The sequence below is a fragment of the Abramis brama genome (genome assembly GCF_963993115.1).
Source record: "Abramis brama genome assembly, chromosome: 8".
NCBI classification, from domain to species: Eukaryota; Metazoa; Chordata; class Actinopteri; order Cypriniformes; family Leuciscidae; genus Abramis; species Abramis brama.
The window spans coordinates 38,771,800-38,794,264 of NC_139970.1; the positions used below are offsets into that span (position 1 = coordinate 38,771,800).

Below are 22,465 nucleotides of genomic sequence, written 5' to 3' on the forward strand. Positions count from 1 at the left end.
TTATTGTAAATGTTCATTATTGACATGGTGTGGTACTGCCTTTAATTAAAGCAGATTTAAATGTAAAAATAATAATAATAATTGTGTAGCAGTACTATAATGTAATACAAGGGGGAAAGACTACAGTAATGACAATCCCCATATAAAATAATGGGAATTGCAAATATCCTCAATCAATATAAAATATATGGCTATATTACAGTAAAGACATCTTGGTGGAAAATAATAAATTAAATAATAAATTAAATACTCTTAGACCTCTGTTACTAGCATGGAAATGGAATAGTGTTTCTATTCTTTAATAACTGCAATTTTATAATGCTTGTAATTCATATTTTTTGGTAGCATACTTACGTATTTTGGTTTCTCTGGCATAATAAATTGCTTTTGGTTGTCTAATTATCAATTTTAAGTCACTTTGTATTAAAGCATTAGATAGGTAGGCTATGCGAGGACTTGCAGCAGTCCACCTTAAGACCAGATGAGCATGAGCCAGACAACTGCAAGTCAGCCAATCAGAGAAGCTCTTACAGTGATGTAGTTATGAGTCCATGCTGCTGCTAAAAACAACATCAAGAGAAAGGCACAGACACAGACGCTTACGATAGTTTTAGTCATTGGTTGTGGTTTATGACATTATTCTGAAGTAGACTGACAGGACATGATGGCTGATAGAGAGAATGTTGAGCGCCCAAACACAGCTGGTATGTGATTGTACCTCTGATCTGAACGTCTGACTTATTCTAAACATTTATATAAGAATGAACATACGTTTTTCAGCTGTTTAATACGGCATTATGTTCAATGCAGATCTATTATGGACATAACTGTTGAAAATCCTCTCTCACACACCCAAGTGAAAGATATGCACGTAGCTATATTACTGAAACTACCGTCAATGTACCCATTTGAAGCTGAACCTGTCTTACAATCGCAACGTCAAAAGTTCGTTTTCTCTGGAAACGCAATAGTATTTAAATATGTTTAAATAACTGGCTTGTTTAGCCTATAACTTTCTTCTTGTGCATAAAGGCATTGTAGCAGCACATAACCATGGGAAAACGTTTCTGGTTATTGTCTAATTCAAAAGTGCTGTTTACTTCATGTGCGATAATGCAAACATCGCGAGAGGCGTGGCTGATGTCGACCTCGTGACCAGTCGATTCAATATGGTGCGTGTCCCCTGACTCGGAGCAGAGCGGGCGTTTTCAATTCTGGAAGTTCAGCTACAGGCTCTGGCAGAGATTGATTGAGGGGTAGTTTGACAGATAGTAATGCAAGACATTTTCAGATATCTGAATGAAAGCCATTTCTATGGAAGCTTGTTTCCACCACAGAATTTGAAAAAAGAAAGAAAAGGTAATTGTGACTTATCTCACAATTCTGACTTTTTTCTTGCAATTGAGTTACATCTCGCAATTCTGAGATGAAAAAAAAAAAAAAAAACTTTTTTCTCAGAATTGCTGATAAAAACTTGCAATTGCGAATTATAAACTGCGTGATATTGTCAGATTTGCGTGATATAAAGTCACAATTGCGTGTTGCAGTATCAAGTCGCAATTGCGAGATATAAAGTCGGAATTGCGAGCTATAAAGTCAGAATTGCATGAGATAAAGTTGCAATTGTGTGTTATGAAGTCAGAATTGACTTTTTTCTAGAATTTTTTTTCTTTTTTCTATGAATTGGACTTTATAACTCGCAATATCTATAATATCTATAATATTTATATATCACAATTCTGGGAAAAGAAGTCAGAATTGCGAGATATAAAGTCAGAATTGTGAGATATAAACTCGCACTTGTTAGATAAAAAGTTCCAAATATCTTTTCAAATGTTTTATTCTGTGGCGGAAACAAGCTTACATACATTTCAGTAGGTATTGAGAAACAATATTATTACTCTGTGTGAGTTAAATGTGAGGCACTTACATATACAAATGTGAGAATTTACTTTTAGTAATTTATGTCCATAGAGTGAGCTTTAAATATCTTCATAGTGTTTCTAAAAAGCTTTTCATCAACTACACATACGCCTATCATACAGATCTATCTTCATTTATTGATCTTGTCTCTGTTAGGTCGTAACCTGAGGGAATGGCTCCAGGAGCAATTCGGCGACAGGCCTCTGGAACCGAGTGAGGACACGCGTCTACACAACGCTGCCCATTTGGGAGATCTAGACACTCTCAGGACCCTACTACAAGAAGACAGCTTCAAACGGTGTTCATTCATTCAGTCATGACAAAACAGCGAAATGGAAGTAGTATCATATTTTCTTCTGTAAAAAGAAAACCTACACATTGGTTTGCTTTAGGGCCCACATACAGTGGCAACTTAACTCTCTACCAAAACTGTGTGGCATACAAAAATAAACTAATTTTGAAAAAAAAAATCAAACGTTAAAATGGATTCTGAATTTATTATATTTATTGAGAGATAATTTACGCACGGAAAAAATATTTAGCGATATTTCTTTTTGTCGCAGCGACTTTTATTTTTGTTTTTCGACATTGAGATACTTTGGCTATTTTTAAATATATTTGGCAGTTTTTCAAAAAAAAATTAAAAAGTACATTTTTGGCATTTAACAAACAAAATAAAAAATAAGAGACTTTCTGTCACTTCTAACATTCTCTCTGTTCTCTCGTTATCATTTTACATGTAAATATAGCTGAAATCACAACACAGCCATTTTCTTTAACTCACAGTATATGTATGGTGATTTTGCCAGATGATGTCGCAATTTTCAATCAGGATTTTAGCATTGCAGATAAGCAAAAAAGTGATTGCATATAGTCTATTTCATACTCGTTCTGTTGTCTGACAGCAGAAACAGAAAAAATATGTACATAAGAACAGCTTTATTGGGCTTTATTTGGCTATATTAATAAACTGTATGTGAGCATAGAGAGTAACAGAGAAGGGAACTAATGTAAAATGCTGACATTAGGCAGAATGCAAATACTAAGTGATGACGTATTAGATCAACGTAATGAATATGCTAATTAGCACATGTCGTCATCTAGCGACATTTAACGACTTTTCTAGCAGGCGTTAACTGCTTTCCATTAAGAGTAGTTGGCAGCACTGCTCACAAACCATCGCTTTGGATTAAAGCTTCTGCCAAATTTATACATGTAAATGTTCTTGTCCAATTCAAATGGTGATCTGGGTTGCTTAATTATGTTAAAGGTACAATATGTATCAAATCATACAGCAAAAATCACTATATCTATGTTATATTTTTTTTTTAGTTGTGTACTTACATTATCCCGACTGTTTCCAACAACTTTCAAACCAGGAGATATTTGTAATTTAATTCGAAGACACGTACCGTTTGTTTATTTCCGTTTTGTCGCAGTCAATGGCGTCATATCCGAGTTCTCCCTGGTTTCCGCTAGTACTGCCATAGTAACCAGAGCCCTCTGATAGTAACCAAGGCGACAGACGTGGACCACTGTAGTTCGCAATGTCTATCTGCACGCTGTTGTTGTTTCGTTCAAACATTATGGGCAAGCAGACTTTGGATAAAAAAGGAGAACTAAAACGAGAATCAATATCAGCGCAGTGTTTTTGAGATGCCGAGAGCTCCCATAGACAGTATATAAACGAGAGCTCCACGTCCGAGACTTCGACCGCTCCTACATGCACTTTATTAAACAGGTGAGCACATTTACATAAAACTAATCAATGTTATATAGTTCAACAATGATGAAATGTTAGAATATGATCTGTATGTTATTCTAATGTTGATCTAGCTTACTGCTAGTCTCATACAGACAAACTAACACATACATTTCAACACATTAAAATGCAGTTTAGTGTGATAGTGTAAGTGACCAAGTGAAACAGCGCTGCGTTACCTCAAGTTTAATTTGTCTAATAAACTGACCTGTGAGTGGTATTCTGCACTTGCGTGTAGTTCGGTAGAATGAAATGTCCATATTTCTTTTATATCCGCGGGACTCGCGTCGCGTGTGGAGCTGATAGCTGTCTCTTAGCAATCCCGAACTGCTTCATATCACAGTCATGATAAAAGCATCGATGTATTCAGTCATCCATAAACATTATTAGATCGGTCGGCTTGATGTTGACGACAAGATCCATAATTCTTAGCAAATGTTGCGTCATCAAACTACGCCTTTGTTATTGTAATAGGTTAGCGACCCCTAGCGGCGAAAAAAATTACATATTGTACGTTTAACACAGAATATTAGATTGTGTTAGCTGAAATGTGTAACACTGAATTCTTTTTTAGGCGAATCAACGAGAAGTTGATTTGGTCATGTGGTTTGTTGCCCTGCACGGCCCTGCGTATTGCTGCCATGATGGGTCACAGCACATGCGTGGAGTTCCTGATCTCTCAGGGAGCTGGAGTGGACCTGGTGGATGTGAAGGGTCAGACTGCTTTGTTCATGGCTGTGTATAATGGACACCTGGACTGTGTGAAGATCCTTCTGAAAGCTGGTGCTGATCCGAACGGCAGCCGCCATCACCGAAGCACACCTATATACAACGCTGCACAATTGGGTCGAGTGGACATCCTAAGAGAGCTGATCAGGTAGGATCGCTTAACAAATGATTTTATTGATATTATTTATCATTACTGAGTGAATTTGAGTGTGCAGTCTTGGCCTAATGGCTAGAGAGTCAGACTGGTAACCCAAAGGTTGCGGGTTTGATTCTCAAAACTGGCAGGAAATGACTGAGGTGCCCATTAAAATATATTTGGGTTATATTTTAATGTATTTGGCAATTTTTGGGGCATTTAACAAACAAACAAAACAATCATGTCGCCTCTGACGTTCTCTCGTTATCATTTTACTTGTAAACATGGCTGAAATCACAGCACAGATTGTCTTTAACTTGCGGTCTGTGTATGGTGATTTTGTCAGACGACGTTGCAATTATAATCAAAATGTTAACAGAACAAATACGTAAATGAGAACAGCTTTATTGAGAGTTTAGTACTGACTGAATGTAGTTCCTTAGTCTGTATGTGGCCTGTAATACACACAGGTTCAATGCTGATGTTGATATTGACCACCGGCTGGAACAGAGGGCTATGTACGGCACCCACACTTTGGCAACTCTGGCAGTCTGTCCACTGTTCATCAGCGCTGCTTACCACCACTTCCCCTGCTTCCAGATGCTTCTGAATGCCGGGGCCAACCCAAACTACAACTACAATGGCCCCGTGAACAGGGAAGCGCTGGTCAGGGGCCGGACCTCCTGTATGCTGGATGCAGTTCTGAAACTCGGATGCGAACCAGCCTTTGTTCGCTTGCTGTTGGACCATGGCGCTAACCCGTATCTGGTCCCCTGGTACAAGCTCGATCCTGACAGCAAGGTTCGCTTAAAGGTCAACGCTGAAGCCCTTCAAATCTTCCAGGAGGCCAAAAGTAAGTTGTGTTTTAGATGATGTCGTGTTTTAGATGGGTCACACTAAAAACACTAAAAAGCAAAGCCTCGGTAGGCAGTTTTTGTAATCAATAAAATTTCTTTGAATTAGTTACTTTTCTTTTTGTAATATGCAAAAATGTAAAGGCACATAATACTTCATCATTAAAGTATAAAGTACAATAATCCCGCTTTGAATCAGAGGTGTAGTCAGCTTTGGGCTTCTTGTCCTCAGCTCTGGGCTTCTAGGCGTCAGTACTGATGTATCAGTATCCCAAGAGGCGATCAACTCTTCAGTCTTTGATACTCCTGTTGTTTGCCACTGAAGTTAGGTGCTAATCTTCTTGAATGACACACTTCACACACACTTCTGCTCCTCCCTCTACTAGGCACACACACATTCATAACTAACAATTATTGTTGACTCTACCAATACAGTATAAGGCATTTCTTAGAAAGAAAAATCAATAACATGGTAAGCGATGCATTATTTTTAATACATTGGATAAATATGTGTAACAAAAAGGCATCTACAATAAACAAATAGGCAGGGTAATTACATTTCCTTGATATTATACAACAAACTTTATAGTTAAACTGAATTGAGCACTGCTATTACCTGTGCTCACTAATATTGCTTTCTAACACAGGAAACCCGAGGAGATTGATGGACCTGTGCCGCATTAGAATCCGGAAGATCATGGGCAAGGAGCGTCTGCAATGCATCTCTTTGCTTCAGCTGCCAGAAATCATCAAAAGGTTTATGTTTCACAAGGATTGATGTGACTCTGCTTCTCCATGTAGATGGTCGATTAATTTGAGGGTGCAAGTGGCCGCTCGCTCCCCAACATTACTTACACTGGAAACCAATGTCTTCCAAGGTAATGGCATTTCTCTGTGTTGTTCTGGGGGAAAATCTGTGGAATAAAGCTGAGAATTCTACAGTCTTATTGTGAGTATAATGCATAAACATATTAGCGAAAATATTTAATAAACATGCTGTTGCTGCCATTTCAGAGAGTTTTAGATACTCAGCTTGCCAAAGAAAAATCACTGTAGTACCAGTAGTAAAATCACTGTAACATTAAAGGAATGACTCTGGTGCTTTTTGATGTTTTTATATCGCCAACATGTGAATATAATGCTGAAAATGTTTTCTTACATAGTCCCTGTATTTTTGCATTTACAGTAGTGTGAAGTGCTGAAGTGTACATCTGTACTTTACTGAAGTAGCTTCTACTTTCCTTGAATATTTTGATTTGTTGCAACTTTTGTTTACCCCACTTTTTTTTTTCAATCCAGATAAATATTTTTACTCTGATACATTCTGATTGTCTTGTTATTAATTACCCTAATTAAAATGTAGGAAGCGCATAGAAAAGTCTTAACATCCTGCCCAATAATTATTTCCAGAATATACAGTAGTGTCAACAATAGCAGTTGAATACTTACCAAGGCTGCATTTATTTGATCAAAACAGTAATATTAGGATATATAATTATAATTTAAAATCGCTGATTTATATTTTGGTATATTTTAAAATTTAATGTATTCATATGAATTTTCATCAGTCATTACTCATGTCTTCAGTGTAACATGAGCCTTCAGAAATCATTTCTGCAGAAAAAATTTTACGACTTTTTATGGTTGCTGTAGTAATTCACACGATGAAAATAGTAGAAAACAAATATGGTATTTATTAAATCCACAACGGAAAACTTAGAAGATCATAGGAGTATATGTAACGGAGATCATAGGAGTAAACACAACCACTTTTAATACCCAGTACACATTGTACAATGTTGGGCTGTCCCAGATGAAAGATGACCAATAGAGGTGATTTCTGTGGTCGTGGCTCCTAAACAGTGGTCCTACGTCATACAGTGAGAGAGGTTCAAAGATGGCCGTTGTCACGGTCTTGCGACCCAAAGATAACCTGTGATAATTTTCTAACTGTGACAGTGAAATTTAGCATGATCATCTCATAGTGTGTTTGCTGCTACAACCTACGTCTACTGACTAGCCAATAAAAGTGCAACATCATGAAATGGCGTATTGATCAACGTGACACGGTGCTAAAATTACTACTTACCTCGAGCTCCATTTGCAAAATTGGCATGCCAAGTTGGCCTCTTTTCCCTAGCCATGACCACATCCATATTTTCTTCTTTCACTTACTATTTTTTTTTCCAGCACTCATAAAAATCACATTTGTCAAAGTCCGATTCATCTTGCTCTATTTGTTTACCACTAGCGCATGCTGATGACTTCTTATTCTTCTATACTAACTTGTGTAGTAGACCAAGTTAGATGTCATCATCGTACAGTCTACATACATGTCGTGCTCAAATTTATTATATCCATGTCAAATACCACGATAACAAAACAGAACATACACATTACAAAACTATTATCAAGAAACATTTCTTATTATCATAATATATCTGTGTGAACTGAAACTTTTGTTCAGAATTCTTCGATGAATAGAATGTTCAAAAGAACCGCATTTTCTAATAGAATTCCTCTGTAACATTATAAATGTCTTCACTGTCACTTTTGATCAATTGAATGCATCCTTGCTGAAAAGCAAAACGTGTGTTTTTTTCTTTTTCATTTCCATTAAAATACCACTTTTTGATGTGGTATCTGTACTTTTACTTAGTTATGAAACTTGAGTATCACTGTTCATTCAAATACTGATATGAAAAACCTATTGCACACTGTGTGTGTGTGTGTGTGTGTGTGTGTGTGTGTGTGTGTGTGTGTGTGTGTGTGTGTGTGTGTGTGTTGTGTTTTTAACCCAAGGGGTCATTATTGTTTTTCTCTCTCAGCATGTAAATTATTCCTAAAACTCATGATTGAAAAACAAAATTACCATTCAGCACAGGAAGTAATTTATACTTCCTGTACGATGGATTCTGTCTTTACAGAGGTCCTGCCCACGAGTTTCTCAGGGATCTTAGCAGATATCATATTGAGCTATCATATCTCACTATCATATAATGGCCTCTGATGTGCACTGATTCCACTAAGGTTTTCAACCATATCGCACATTTCCCAGGCTTCATCCATCAGGATCACTCTCTGGGTACAACTGTCTTTTCTCCTTGTCAGACTATAACTTTAGTGTGCTGTGACATTAAAACCACATCTTGCTGAAAACCACAAACAGTGGAAAGCAAAGCCTGGGAAAGCCTGGACTCTGCCAACGAATCACCAGTGGACTCATAGAACTGCAGTCGCTTTATCTGCGTCTGCCCAATGGGGGAAAGGTGGGTTCACACACTACTAAGTGCACTCTCGTCCGTGAGTACCCTGTAATAATATTCCCTCGGTGCATTTTTGCTGTTATGCTGCCATCGAACACTTGATTTTCAAACACTTTTCAAAGCTCCCTGTTTAATGTCAATATGTCAACAGCAGATCTTGAGTGACTCATCTTTTTCCGATTATTTTCAACAGCAGATCTGGAAAGAGGCCGCTTAGAAACCCCAAAACTCTAAGAGAAGGATGCATGTTCAGATGGGGGGGGGCCCTGAATCCCTAAAGTCATCCCAAAATTCTCATCTGTGATTGGCCATTTCCCAAGTCGGGTTAGGATGTTCAATAAAATCTCCTTGATTTGAACTGGGACGGCAAGCATGCGTTAAAAAAATACACTTTGGCCATCCAAAATAAATATGTAAGTACACTTTATAATACAACCTAATAAATGTTGGCCTTAAAGACACCCTGTAGTGAAAATCAAGCTTTTAATGTTGTTTATATGTCTATGTGGGGTTTTTAATATGCTTTAAGACAAACCATGTGTAAATTATTGTGTATTAAGTATTTTCTCCTTAAAACTGCAGTTTACCAAAGACAGTCTCAAACACGCAGTTTGAAATCGCCAGTGTTTCTTAGGTAACACTTTACAATAAGGTTCCTTTATTAAACATTAGTAAATGTATTAACTAACATGAACTAACAATGAGCAATACATTTACTACTGTTTTTGTTAATCTTTGTTAATGTTAATGAAAATAAAGCTGTTCATTGTTTGTTCATGTTAGTTCACAGTGCATTACCTAATGTTAACAAGATTTTAATAAAGTATTAGTAAATGTTGAAATTAACATTAACAAAGATGAACAAATGCTGTATAAGTGCAGTTCATTATTAGTTAATGTTAACTAATGTAGTTAACTAATGAACCTTATTGTAAAGTGTTACCGTTTCTTACATCACAAACTACCATGTAACCAATCACGTCAATGTGCAGGCGAGCTTTAGCCAGCCCGATCTCATGAAAGTGTGTATCTATAGCACGAATTCTATTTCTCGTACCATTTATACGCCAAAAATAGTTTTTGCGTGCATATGATACGCAGTTTATGCGTAATCCAAGGGGTTTACAGTGAGTATCATGCATATTTGGCGTATGAGTGGCACGAGAAATAAAATTAGTGCTATAGATACGCACTTTCATGTGATTGTGTTGTATGCTGTGAAGTTGGGGAGTCTCAAGAGAAGCCAGGTTATCTTTTACTGTTGATATGAAAAATCGGGTACATTTAGCATCAGAAATATGATGTATTTTACAATGTTATGATGAACTATATGCTTTCTCCACTGACGTTCTGTGATGCTCAAATGCTATTTTTGGCAAAAATGGTTTGGCTAAAACTTATTTTGCACATTTGTGTTTGTTTCAGGATTTAGTGGGAAAAGCATGTGGTTATTTAATAACACATTCAGTGGTATATACATGACAACCAAGTCACTCATGTACGGAGCCCCTAAGGGGACACGGTGAAGAAAAAAAAAAAATGAGATGGGAGAAAACATTTTTTGTCAATGCTTTTGTGTTCTCTCACAAATGTTTTGTGTTCCCCCAAGAACCTTTGCTTGCAAAGAACACAAAAGTTAAAAGTTTTGTGAAAAGTTTCTCATTTGCGAGAGAAAGCAAAAGCATTGACTATTTTTCCTCCCATCTCATATTTTTTTTCCAACACCATGTCCCTTTAAGGGCTCCGTAATCATGGTCAAGCTGCATCCCAGCAACAAGTGACCTTTATCCAACTTATTTTGCAGTGCCGTTTTAGTCAAGTGGCATCTCTTTTACGCAATAATGGTGTATTGTGATGTTAAATCAAGACCCTTTATTATTCAGTCAAGACTATATTGCACTGTGATGATGGTTTGTGCATTTAACTTTGTCCAAGACATGATCTCTGCTCTTTGTTATGGCTGTAGTAGTTTCAGTTTAATGGGTGTATATTGACTCAGAGCTCTAGATGGCACTATCTTCATGTGAAGCCTCACCATGCCTTCTTTCTCTCCACAGGGACCAAAAATTATTTATAACAAGCATTTTCTCTTGGGCATTGTTATGTATGCATGCATGTATGTACAGTATGTAAATGTGTATTTAAACATATATTTTGGCATTTTATGGGTTATCAGGGTTTCTTTTTTGTCTTTATCAAAACCTCTGCACTCCTCTGCATTCAACATTTCAAAATGTAGGTTTCTTTTCTGATATAACAAACATTTATGTTTTTGGTTTGTAAGTTTTGTACATTAGCAGCATTCAGATTCCCAGAAGAGTGATTCTGATTCTGTCTGATATTTTGACTATTGTTGAAAGATAAAGCAACGTTTCATTCATTTTTCCTCTGTTATTTTTAATTGTTTTTCCATAAACCAGCTGTATCAGCTGTAGTTGTAGTTTATCAATTGTTTTATGATGCCACTAACTACATTCTTGTCTTATAAATGTATTAGAAAAAAACATCCTAAGTTTTCAGTGAAACAGACAATTTCCTCATGCATTTAATTTTGGTTTTAACGGAAATGCAATTAACTGCGTCTTAAGATTTTATATAGGCTTATAAAAGTGCATGTGTGCTTGTGTCGGTGAAAAATAACTTTTTTTCTATTTGTTACAATTGAGGAACAGCTGCATGTTGTTTAGTTCATTTTCATCTCGTATCTCACCTTCTATCAGAGTAATTTGCACTTGCGCTCTTATTTTATTTTCCTTCTTTAATTGCAGCACATTTTTTTGGAACAGTGATCTCATACCTTTGACTAGCTGGATCTTTTTGTTGTTCAGTTTTTCCCCCTCCTAATCCTGCTGCACAGTTCACATTAAAAAAAAAAGAAAGCTTTTTTTTTTTCCAGTTTGCATGTGATTTAGATCGGGTATTATTAAAGATGTGCTGTTCCTGCCAAAAAAAAAAAAAAAAAAAAGCTAGAATTCTAGAAATTAAACACTATTGATATGCAGTCCAAGTAAAACACTATTTTTGCTTGTTTTGTGTCAGGTCAATATAACAGGAAGGGTAGCGATTAAATAAATATTGGTAATTTTTCATTTCTGTGTCATACACATGCAAAATCAATTACAATAGTATTTCCGGCGCAGTTCTCCTCTCAAACAGCCGTTTGCGTGTCAGATCTCAGACAGTAAAGGAAGGCGACGCTTAAATCTGTGGCTTGGTTTAAGACAGGAAATATTGAATGGAGAAAATTTACCTATAAATCTGTGTTAATTAGGAAACCAAAATTGCTTAATGCTTCTTAATTTGACTTATTTCCAGCAGCACCGGCAGTTGTGAATTGCGGCAAACAGCGGAATGAATGTTCCAGACTCTCAGCTCCTGCCTCCTGAAAGTGTACAGATCTGAAACTAATAAAAAAGCGAACTAAACAAACATCTTTGAGACCTTGCAATAGCATTTGCCAACTCATATTGCAGGTCAACAGCCTTTTAGCATTGGGTTTGTGTTCATTAACCTAGTTTGATTTAGAGATCATGCACATTAGCTGTAGATTGTTGTTTTATTACTAAACATTAATCTTAAGCCACACAAATCTGCTAAAAATAATCTCGCAGAATGTTTTACGTTTTCCCTCATGCGAAATACCACACAGTCCCAGAGTTTTTCCAGCTCTTTAAGTACAGAGGCTTTGTAATTGATAGTATTCATTAAGCCAAACTACCCATGGTTAATTGCTTCTGTGAAGCTTTGGCTCTGGGGAGCAGCTCCACAGCTGAGCTGAACCGTTTGCTCTTGGCCAAGGAACAAAGATATCAGCAGACATGTTTGAGGGCATTCAGGCTTCCTCTTGAAATTAAGCAGGAATTGTCACTCGGCTAACAAACCGCCATCAGACAACGGCATCAGCAGGAACCCTGGAAAGGAAGAGGACAATAACAATTCCACGACCACTATGGGAATGCAGTAAAATGTGTTTTCCTGCAGCCTGGAATCTCAGACTTAAACCTGCAGGCACAGAATGGAGTGGAAAGCGGCCTGTGAACGCCATGCATGCAGGTTCACAGGTAGAGTCACGGGATTGCATCATCATGTGTCACGAAACCCCCTACCATCAAATCCAAATCCACCACATAGACTTCTGAATCATGCTATTACGTAACTCTGAGCTCATTCGCAGACTGTGTCGCTTTCTGCGATTCGGATCAAGTGACCCTGAAGTGGAACCGTGAACAGCGTAGAGGGAGGATATGGGGTGTCTCATTTGGATGGAGGCCCTGCTGCGATTCCCTCGACACTTCCTCCTAGTACGACCCTTCTGACAGAGGGTGGGAAAGGATCCAAGCCCACGGCCCAACGCCACATCAAATCAACCATTTCCTCCCCTGATAAGACGGCACAGACGAGCTTCCCAGATCTCCAATAAGAAGGAAAAGAGATGTTTAGAGGATTAGTCCTGGTGGAGGTTGATTTTGGCTGTCTTTTTTCCTTCCCACTAAAGCCTCTCACGTTTTTTCTTCAGCGTTGAGAGATGCTCAACTCAATCTCACATTGTTTTGAATAAAGGTATACTGCATAAATGCTTTATAGCCACCTTTATTTCCGACAGTGGACATTTTTACTTAACCCGGAAATTAGCATCCCCCTGGAAGCCTCAACAAACCACCAATGTGATTCTTGCATGCCCTTGCACACTGAGTCCGAAATTATCGCATGCGTTTTTTCGCTTTCGTGATTCGGTGGCTCTGAATTGTCAAAGCACCATTCAAAATGCTTGCTACAGATGCGAAAAACACAGAAAATCGAACCTGATTCGATTTTTTTTTTTGACGGACGAAAGTTTCGGAGGCAGTGTACCAGCGTGATTGACATAACGTGAGGTCGTATTTATTTTTTAACGTGCGAAAATTTCGGACGTGAATTTCGGACTCAGTGTGCAAGGACCTTTAGTCTTGACAAATAAACACTTTAACAAATTGTGAAGCCTAAACATAATCGCCAGATTATAGTATGAACATCACTATCACTACTTAAAAACATTTTCCCTGAATGTTCGAATAGTTTCAAGAGCGTGATTCTAAACACAAGGCTGTAAAAGCGGACTAGTGAGTAAATGAGTTTACCTGTTCGGCGTGATGACATTTAATGTCCTCGACAACCTCTGTAGTCCCATTTAGACACACAAGACAAGTAAAAGCCAAGGAGTTATTACTCATGTACTTTATATCCTAGGAAAAAAAAAGTGAAAAGATCTTGAGCTTGTGTTCAACACAGACCTTATTTCAGGCATTTAACCGAACAGCCATTCAAAAAAGACACAATGACTTCAGGATGATGGAACCGGAAGAGCTAAAACGCAACTCGTTTCTGGGTTTAAATTGCCTATAAAAAATTGCCATCATCATTCTCGCAGCACTTTATTGCACAGCATTTAATGCAGATTGCAAATACAAATTCATAAAAAACATTATTTCTTTTGCTTTGGCACTTGGTCAAAAGAAATCATGTCAATTTGAATGTGCATTTGGATTAAAAGCATTACAAACCCAATGTAAAGTATGTCATGCTTGCTTGCCTTTTCAGCCAATGCACTCGCCTAGCGCTCTTTGCAAAGATGCAAATGGATTCATCCTGAGACCCAGGAGCCCGTAAGGAAGCCCAGGTGGATTGGATCGATGGCCGTGACGAGGCTATAATGTGAAGAGTCAGCACATGAATAGGAAGGTACACACAACTCGACTTAGCTGACCCATGTGGCAGAACCTGATACTCTCCCAGTGGAGCAGAGGCCCGGTTAGCTGTCCGCAGCTTGATCTCTAAAGGGCTCTGACTGCCTCTACCTCTTTAGGTTACTGTCAGGAACATGCATTTCCTGTCTACTTGTTTTTTTTTTCTGACATTAAGTTGGAGAGACAGGTGTGTTCTTGATGCTACCTTTACCTGACTCCCAAATAGCATGTTCATTTATTTGGCTAACTGCGTCCAGTTTAATCAAGAGATACCTGACATTCCTGTTTTGAAACAGTGCAGGGTATATTTATCTTGGGTGGTTGTGCTAAAATACGAAGTGCAGAGCCTGTGATGATTGAATGTAATAGTTGCATGAATTTCCACATGGAATGTTTATTTGGAGCAGTGATTGCCGGGTACTCTGAGGTGTGTTAAGAAAGCTCGCAATCTCTCACTGGATCTCGTCAGCATTGCGTGACAGTGGAGTGAGGATCCGGTCCTTGGTGAATTCCATCATGAAGTATATTGCTCTTGTGGTTTCAGACGGTTTCTGAAGTCACGGTGAGGCTTGTTGATTTATAATCTCAGATGTCATCCTTCACAATGACTCTCCTCTGAGACAGACCCTGCGTTCCAAGCTCATTCGACATGAATGCTTCCTGTACAAATGGGCGCATTCAGTCTTCAACCAAAGCTTTGGGTTGGCTTTAGTTCGGCGCGTGCTGTTCTGCCTAACTTTCCTCAAGTTAAACACTGTAAATGTACTCTTAAAATCACAGCAGACTTTTGATTTTTGACAAGCATGCTTGGTTCTTTAGAAGAGCTCCAAGTGGCGAGGGAAACTCCGTAACGTATAATTAATGAAGAGCCTACTCACCCTGATTGGCTGTGGATGTGTATCACGTCGTATGCCCTAGGCAATTGCACATGGAGACACAAATAACCTTTTTTTTTTTATGACTCGGTTTCTCCAAACCTCCGATGTTTCATCCCTGATACACGCCTCCCTCTCGTCAAAAACTCATACGCTCATTAGTATCCACATCCTCTGTAATTTACTCATCAAGAGGGCAGCATCTTCAGTTTACTGAGCTGATTTTGCTTGTCTTCTTCTGGCCCATATTTTGTTGGCAATGAGCATGAACTCCATGAACCTTCGGCAAAAAAAAAAAAAAAAGCTGTCAGGTGTCAAGATGGCCCAAAAATGACCTCTAACTCATTCACATTCATTGGAGTCATGCCAATTCAAACATTCAAAGTGGATTTTGAATGCAACTTTCAAAAACTATTTTCGTCCTTCATATTTGCAATAAGTTGTATCATTATGGCCAGTTCAGCTGAGTTGTGCCTTCTGCAAATCATTTACTTAACTGAAACTTAACTGAAAATTCTGTCATCATCTAACCACTATCGTGAATCTTAAAACCAGCATTCCTTTATTTTCTTTGAATCCAAAATATACTATTTTTTATATGAATTATATTATAAAAATTTGATAATAAAAATTTGTGACCCTGGACCACAAAACCAGTCATAAGTCGCACGGGTATATTTGTGGCAATAGCCAACATTGTATGGGTCAAAATTTCTAAATCATTGTTCCATGAAGAATGTTCCATTTTTTGTTGATGAGTTGATGCAGCAACATCGAGGACTTCATTTGGACCACTTTAAAGGCACCCTCAGATTCCAGATTTTCATCTCTTGTCTATGGCTGCAACTAAACAATAATTGTACATGACATTACTGAAAATAGTGCTCAAAAGTAATTGTTTTCGACCATGAATTTCTCCCTGAAAGTCTTTGGGGCTGAGAGATGGCCTGAGTGTCAGGAGGATGTCAGCAGCGCACAGCAAATGACAGAACTTCCTCTGATCACCCCTCAAGAGGATGTGATATTAGATGTGTTTGTTTGCTTGCTTTTAACTCAGCCTTGCTAAAGCTGTGTAGCGTCTGCTCGCTGCATTACAGGCTGCAGCAGGAAGCGAAGGACAGATCTTCAGGAACTGGAGAAACAGCTGGTCACTGGCCTGGACTGTGCGTGTTCCCCAGGCCTGTGATCTCATTCGCACGATGGACGTCCCTTGACGTGGCGAAACAGCATCTGACTTTTCGCTCATCACTAAATCAAGCTGATGATCAGGAGCAAGTCCAAACAGCTCACATCATGCAGACATTTTATAAAGTTGTATCCACTCAAGCTTGACTTTATGTGTTTTTGTGTATTTGCAGAACTGTTTTATGGGGTATAATGAGAGCGGAGAGTCATTCAGTGGACAGACCAACATTAACTCATATACAGAAGAGAATATATACTGAGGTACTATGTCCCAAAATGGGCTCTGCAAGGGTCTCCTGAAAAGAAAATGTAAAAATGTACATACTTTATATATCTGGTTCCATTCATCCATAAAAAAAATTGAAATAAAATAAACGTTAACTGAAATAAAATAAAAAACATACCCATTTTATTTTATTTCTCATTTTCATTTAGTTTAACTTAATATCCTAAAATTACTACAACTGAAATAATAATTAATAAAAGCTATACATATTTTTTAAATAAAATGACAAAAACGCAACAAACTTACTGAACTAACTAAAATGAAGATGGAAAATATAAAAATAATAACTATTTTAGTATCTCAATATGAAATAACACTGGTGGGGAAGGAAAAAAGATACAATGTCAACTTAATAGAGGTATCTTGCAAATGTTTATAATAATTTTATTTAAATGTATTAATTTATTTTATATTTATTTTTCATGTTTTTCATAACTATTATTATTGTTAATTTGTTTGATTTAGATTTATTTATATATATAAATTAATTTATAGATGAAAATATATAGCTGCGTTTATATTTTAGGGAGGGGGTCACTCAGAAGGGGCCACTCATCATTTTTAGGGGGTCCCGAGCATCAAAAAGTTTTTAAAAACTTTCTGTATCCCGCAATGCCTGACCTGACCATCCATTTCCAGTCGGATGAATGAATATTGGTCATTTGATCAGACTGCCAAGAATAAATGAACAAAATTGGATGAAAAATGCATTTCTGAGATAATAACTAGATGCCGAATGAATCATGCAGCGTGATGAGGACGTTATGGGGACAAAAGATGGCAATGTCCCAAATCCTTGTCCTTGTTGGGGACATTTTTTTTGGTCCCCATGATGAAAACATCTTATAAATCATATTAAGTAATGTTTGTTGAAAATGTAAAAGTTTTCTGTGATGGCTAGGTTTAGGGTTAAGGGATAGAATATACAGTTTTGTACAGTATAAAAATCATTGTCTATGGAAAGTCCCCATAACACATGAAAACCCAACATGTGTGTGTGTATTTTTTATTTCTTTTTTGACAGTATGGTGAAGCGTTAGCTATGGATTGGCCCAGTTAAACTAGCCAAACTCTGTGCATAAACATTTCAACCCCTGATGCTGTTTTATTTATCGCAGCGCACTTCCACATCCTCCGCGAACGGGCGGCATGTTGCTTTGATAAAAGCGAGTCGGCGAGGAAGAGGGCCGGGGTGTAGGTGGGGTGTGCTTTGCATGCAACAGGCCACTCCACACTGTTATTCTTCTCTCGGTGTTTGATGGATGGGAGGTTTGCCAGAGAGCTCGTGTGTGTGTTTATAGTGTCAAATGCATACCACATGTAGGCTCAGGTCTGGTTCTGCACCGTCTCTCTCTCTCGGAGAGCATCCTGATGGCAGACAGGAGTAATCATCCCGTCTTACTCCTCCTCGGCATGCGCTGCACCTGCTTAGTGGTGCTCAAGTACTTTTACAGACCATTTCCAACCGGCTTTCATTCATTAGTTCAGTATGGATTTATTCTGATATACAAAGGCTAAATGGACAGCTCTGTGCCAGGGAGCTAATGGAGTAATGGAGTGGAGTGGATCCCAGTGTGATTTATACGGATATTATTTAATATCATTTACAAAAGTTAAAAAGTTAATTTTGTCAATCGGCCAAAACGTTTATTATAACTATATAAGAACAATTTGTAAAGTATATTATTTTTATTTTTTATGTAATAATTTTTTTATTTTTGTTTTTTACATTTTTAAAATACATTTACATTCATTTATCAGTGACTTGAATGCAGAAGTGATTCATCCTTAAGAGACATTTTAATGTTTTAAAAATTCCCCAGATGATTTTAATGTACTGTTCAAAAGTCAGTAAGATACATTTTAAAGAAATTAATACTTTTATTCAACGAGGATTCCTGAAATAAATATATCAAGGTTTCCACAAAAAATATTAAGCGGCACAACTGAAGAAGAAAAAGAAGAAATGTTTCTTGAAGGATCATGTGACACTGAAGACTGGAGTAATGCTGCTGACAATTCAGCTTTGCATCAAGATACTTTTTAAAATTCAAATAAATTGTAAATAATATATCTGTTTTACTACATTTTTGATCAAATAAATGTAGCTTTGGTGAGCTTAAGAGACTTCTTTCAAAAACAATAAATAATCTTATCAACAGTAGTGAATTTTATGGTGATAATAGCTCATTTTAGGGTTTTGAAGCCACGAATAGGCCGCTCTGGTCTGAAGTTGACTAGAATTTTTTAAGTTTTAAATGATCTCAGAATTTACACAGACATTCTAATTGAAGAGCTCGTCATTTGACCTCAATGGAACAGTTGCTGCTGCGGCTGTTCTTCAAATAGAATGTTTCAGGATGTAGATGGTTAAGGTTATAGTTGACTTATTTACAGTTACCTGGTGAAATGATCAGGAAGATGCAAATGATAAAAATGCATTTAGTTTAGATACATGGTATTGTAAAAGTCAATGATACTATTTGACCTTGCCATACTTTGGCTTTATTGAACTGACATCGCTGCTTATGTACCTCTGTGCCACTCGGAATAATAGTACCTACTTAAGCTTTTATTTACGCCCTGCCAAAAAGCACTGAAGTGCTTTACCTCCAGCAGAACAGCAGTTTTAAAACTCTTCCATTTTAGTCACTGGAGAATGTGACATACTGACAGTGTCATAAAGCACAGCTTCATCAAAGCCTGGAAGCTCAGCAGGCCAAGATAAAAGCATCATCTCATGGCATTTTGTCTTTTTCTGACTTCATAGCTCTCCTGATGGAAACCGAAGACGAGCGATCGAGGCTTTGGCTCCCTCCCAGACGCAACATGCTCACATTTACCCTTCTCCAACAGTCTGGACGCCAGCCGGAGACAAAGGGCAGATGTTGTGATGCGGTGCGTTTCTTCTGCAAGGTTTATTTTCTCGGTCTGTGTATACATGCAATTTGTTTATTTACTTCTTTAGTCTGTACAGTATCCACCAGAGGCTCACTTCCGCTGAGACATGATTTTGTTTACAGGACAATTTTCACATATGCACAGGCATACACGCTGCTCTCTGTGATGGTAGACCACTTCCTAAGATGAGACCGATCACAAACAGGCCTGACACGTTTCAAACAGGGGCATGAACTGAACAAGCGAGGGTTTTTTTAATGAAGTGTTTCCCAGGCTTTTGCTCTTATGTACGCCCACAGATCGAGCGGTATGGCTCAAGTGCTCCTTCACTCACAACAAACCTGAAACGTGTTCCTTTTTAACTTTCCTTAAAAAGGAACAGTGTTAAAAAAATTGATTGCAAACAATTTGTTTTTAAAGTTTTTATTTCTATTTGATGTGGTTTAATAAACCAAAATCTGAATTTTTCAAAGTATGTCCTGGCGTGTGCATACTGTTGGTTGGGCATAACTGTTTTATTGAACAGAGGACAGATCCATGATCACCAAACACTGTAAATCAAATAAATAATGAAGCTATTATCGGTTTAAACATAGTTATATGACAGTCTGCACCATGTACACTCTTAAAAATAAAGGTTTCAAAAGTGGATTTTCACAGCGATGCTATAGAAGAAACATTTTTGGTTCCCCTGTTTCAGTCAGTTTTTTAAAAGAACCATTTTTTTATAGATGAGAAAATAACATTTTTAATAATCTGAAGAACCTTTTTCCACTATGAAGTATCTTTAGTATAATGGAATATATATACATACCTATATATATATATATATATATATGCACCACATGGAGATTTGATCTCACCATCATGAGTCCATCTGTGATTACATGAAGAAACAGAAAAAACTGAGACAAGAACTGTGGCAACGTCTCCAAGACCCTTGAAGAAACCTTCCTGCAAAGCTACAGTACATTGAAAAGTTTTAGGCACTTGTGTAAAAATGCTGTAAAGTGAGGATACCTTGAAAAAAAAAAGTCATAAATAGATTTTATTTATCAATTACCTTCTATTAACTAAATCAAATCAATATTTGGTGTGACCACCCTTTGACCACCCAAAACCGCTTTTGTCCTAGGTACACATATACCAGCTTTGCAGGAAGGTTTCTTCAAGCATATTGGGGACGTTGCCGTAGTTCCTCTGGATTTTTTCTGTTTCTTCATCTAATCCCAGACTAGATGATGGTGAGATCAGATCTCCTTGTGGATCATAGCAGCTGTTATCAGACTCCTTGTTAATATAAAAATCTCACTGGATTATTACAATTAATGGCAAAATGAATTTTGGAAATGTAAACTAATATATCCTACTGACACACTACAGCAAAATATATAAATAAAAATACTAATGTGCCTAAGACTTTTGCACAGAACTGTATATATAGGTGAAAGTGACACGTGAGGTTGCCCATACTCAGAAATTGTCATCTGAATTTAACCCATCCAAGTTAATGCACACACATAGTGAGTAGTGAACGCGCACACACATTGCAAACCATGAACACACACACCTGAAGCAGTGGGCCGCCATTTTTGCTGTAGCGCCCAGGTTAGGTGCCTTGCTCACCTCAGTCATTTCATGCCAGTATTGAGACTTGAACCCGCAACCTTCGGCTTACCAGTCTCACTCTCTAACCATTAGGCTACGATCGCCCTCATATATATGGTTTACCAGTGTAGCGTGGTGATCAGTTGCACCCCGGCCCACCACATTGCCTCCTGCGGCGGAGTGAGAATCCTGCACGCCCTGCTTCCCCCAACTCCTAATTCAAAGCACATTTCACCAAGTGCGGCTTAGAGAGGGGATGTGGCTAAAACAAATAAAAGAATCATAAAGGAGGGATCAAAGCGGGCCTGCAAATCCATTCCTTCTGGGTAAAGAGCCTTTCATAAAAAAAAGAAAAAAGAAAATGAAAAGAAATCCCACATCCCGACTACATATCTCATGGAACGGATCACTGGCAAACGCGTGCCTGCGCCGGATTGATTGAGCGGACACTGTTGGCAGGGCTCGACTCGCGCCTCCACTCTCCTCCCTTCAGAGCGAGTGCGCATGGGGCCGTTTTCATAACTCGCTGTTATCAAGCCTTTGGGGAAATACGTATGTGTGTGTTTATGTATGCATAGATGGGGGTCTCGAAGACAGATGTTGGCACGGACGTATAAACGATTATAAAGTGCAGGCCACCAGGAAGTCGGTAATGCTCTCAAGGCGTCGCTGCCTGGGCAGGAACATTTGGTGACCATTGTGAAGATATCCCTCAACACAGCTGCAAGAGAGCGCGAGGGACTGACATAACCTGCTTCATTTAGCCTCACAGCTGAGTAGACAGGCATTATCCTACTGAAGGGTGAGGTCTTTTCCATCACACAGACATCCGCCGCGCGTAGTTAGAGGATTCTGGGTAAATGTGGACCGGAGCTACACTTCGCACGCAGTGCATACTTGTAGAGTGATGCGTCTGCGCTCGTAATTTGCAAACGCTGTCGTTTCACACTCGATTGACAGAGTTTCGCAACAGATCGTTTTTTAAAGGAAGAAAAACAATGTTGTAAGTGAAAATCCACGGCTAGGTTTAGATTTATTTTACACAGGATCAAAGACATTGAGTTTTTTTTTCACAAACCGCACAATGTCTGACTTTCCCCAAGTAAGACAATGAATCTTCGAACCCTCTGAAAAACCCAACAAAAACACATTAACGTAATGGGCAATACATATTCCAGAGTTGTCGTATTGTAAACTCGGTAGATTGTTTGACGTCG

At 38.1% G+C, this 22,465-nt stretch overlaps 1 protein-coding gene and 1 long non-coding RNA gene across 2 annotated transcripts; both read left to right on the top strand.

Annotated features, from left to right (window-relative positions):
• Positions 1–529: 529 nt before the first annotated feature.
• On the top strand, positions 530–6,722 carry asb1 (ankyrin repeat and SOCS box containing 1). The gene is made up of 5 exons (XM_084123185.1): positions 530–704; positions 2,080–2,221; positions 4,260–4,562; positions 5,021–5,403; positions 6,052–6,722. The coding sequence occupies exons 1-5, from the start codon at positions 662–664 to the stop codon at positions 6,180–6,182; spliced, it is 1,002 nt and encodes a 333-aa protein (XP_083979311.1). The 5' UTR covers positions 530–661; the 3' UTR covers positions 6,183–6,722.
• Positions 6,723–8,462: 1,740 nt separating this feature from the next.
• Positions 8,463–10,834, top strand: LOC311088839. The gene is made up of 3 exons (XR_014607570.1): positions 8,463–8,673; positions 8,867–9,083; positions 10,728–10,834. It is a non-coding gene; the product is annotated as an uncharacterized lncRNA (long non-coding RNA).
• Positions 10,835–22,465: the final 11,631 nt, after the last annotated feature.

Excerpts from the sequence above, each read along its gene's own strand:
- asb1 (XM_084123185.1), top strand. The coding sequence starts at position 662 with ATGATGGCTGATAGAGAGAATGTTGAGCGCCCAAACACAGCTG. Across the intron at positions 705-2,079 it reads TGAGCGCCCAAACACAGCTG|GTCGTAACCTGAGGGAATGG; the intron begins GTATGTGATTGT and ends TGTCTCTGTTAG. Across the intron at positions 4,563-5,020 it reads ATCCTAAGAGAGCTGATCAG|GTTCAATGCTGATGTTGATA; the intron begins GTAGGATCGCTT and ends TAATACACACAG.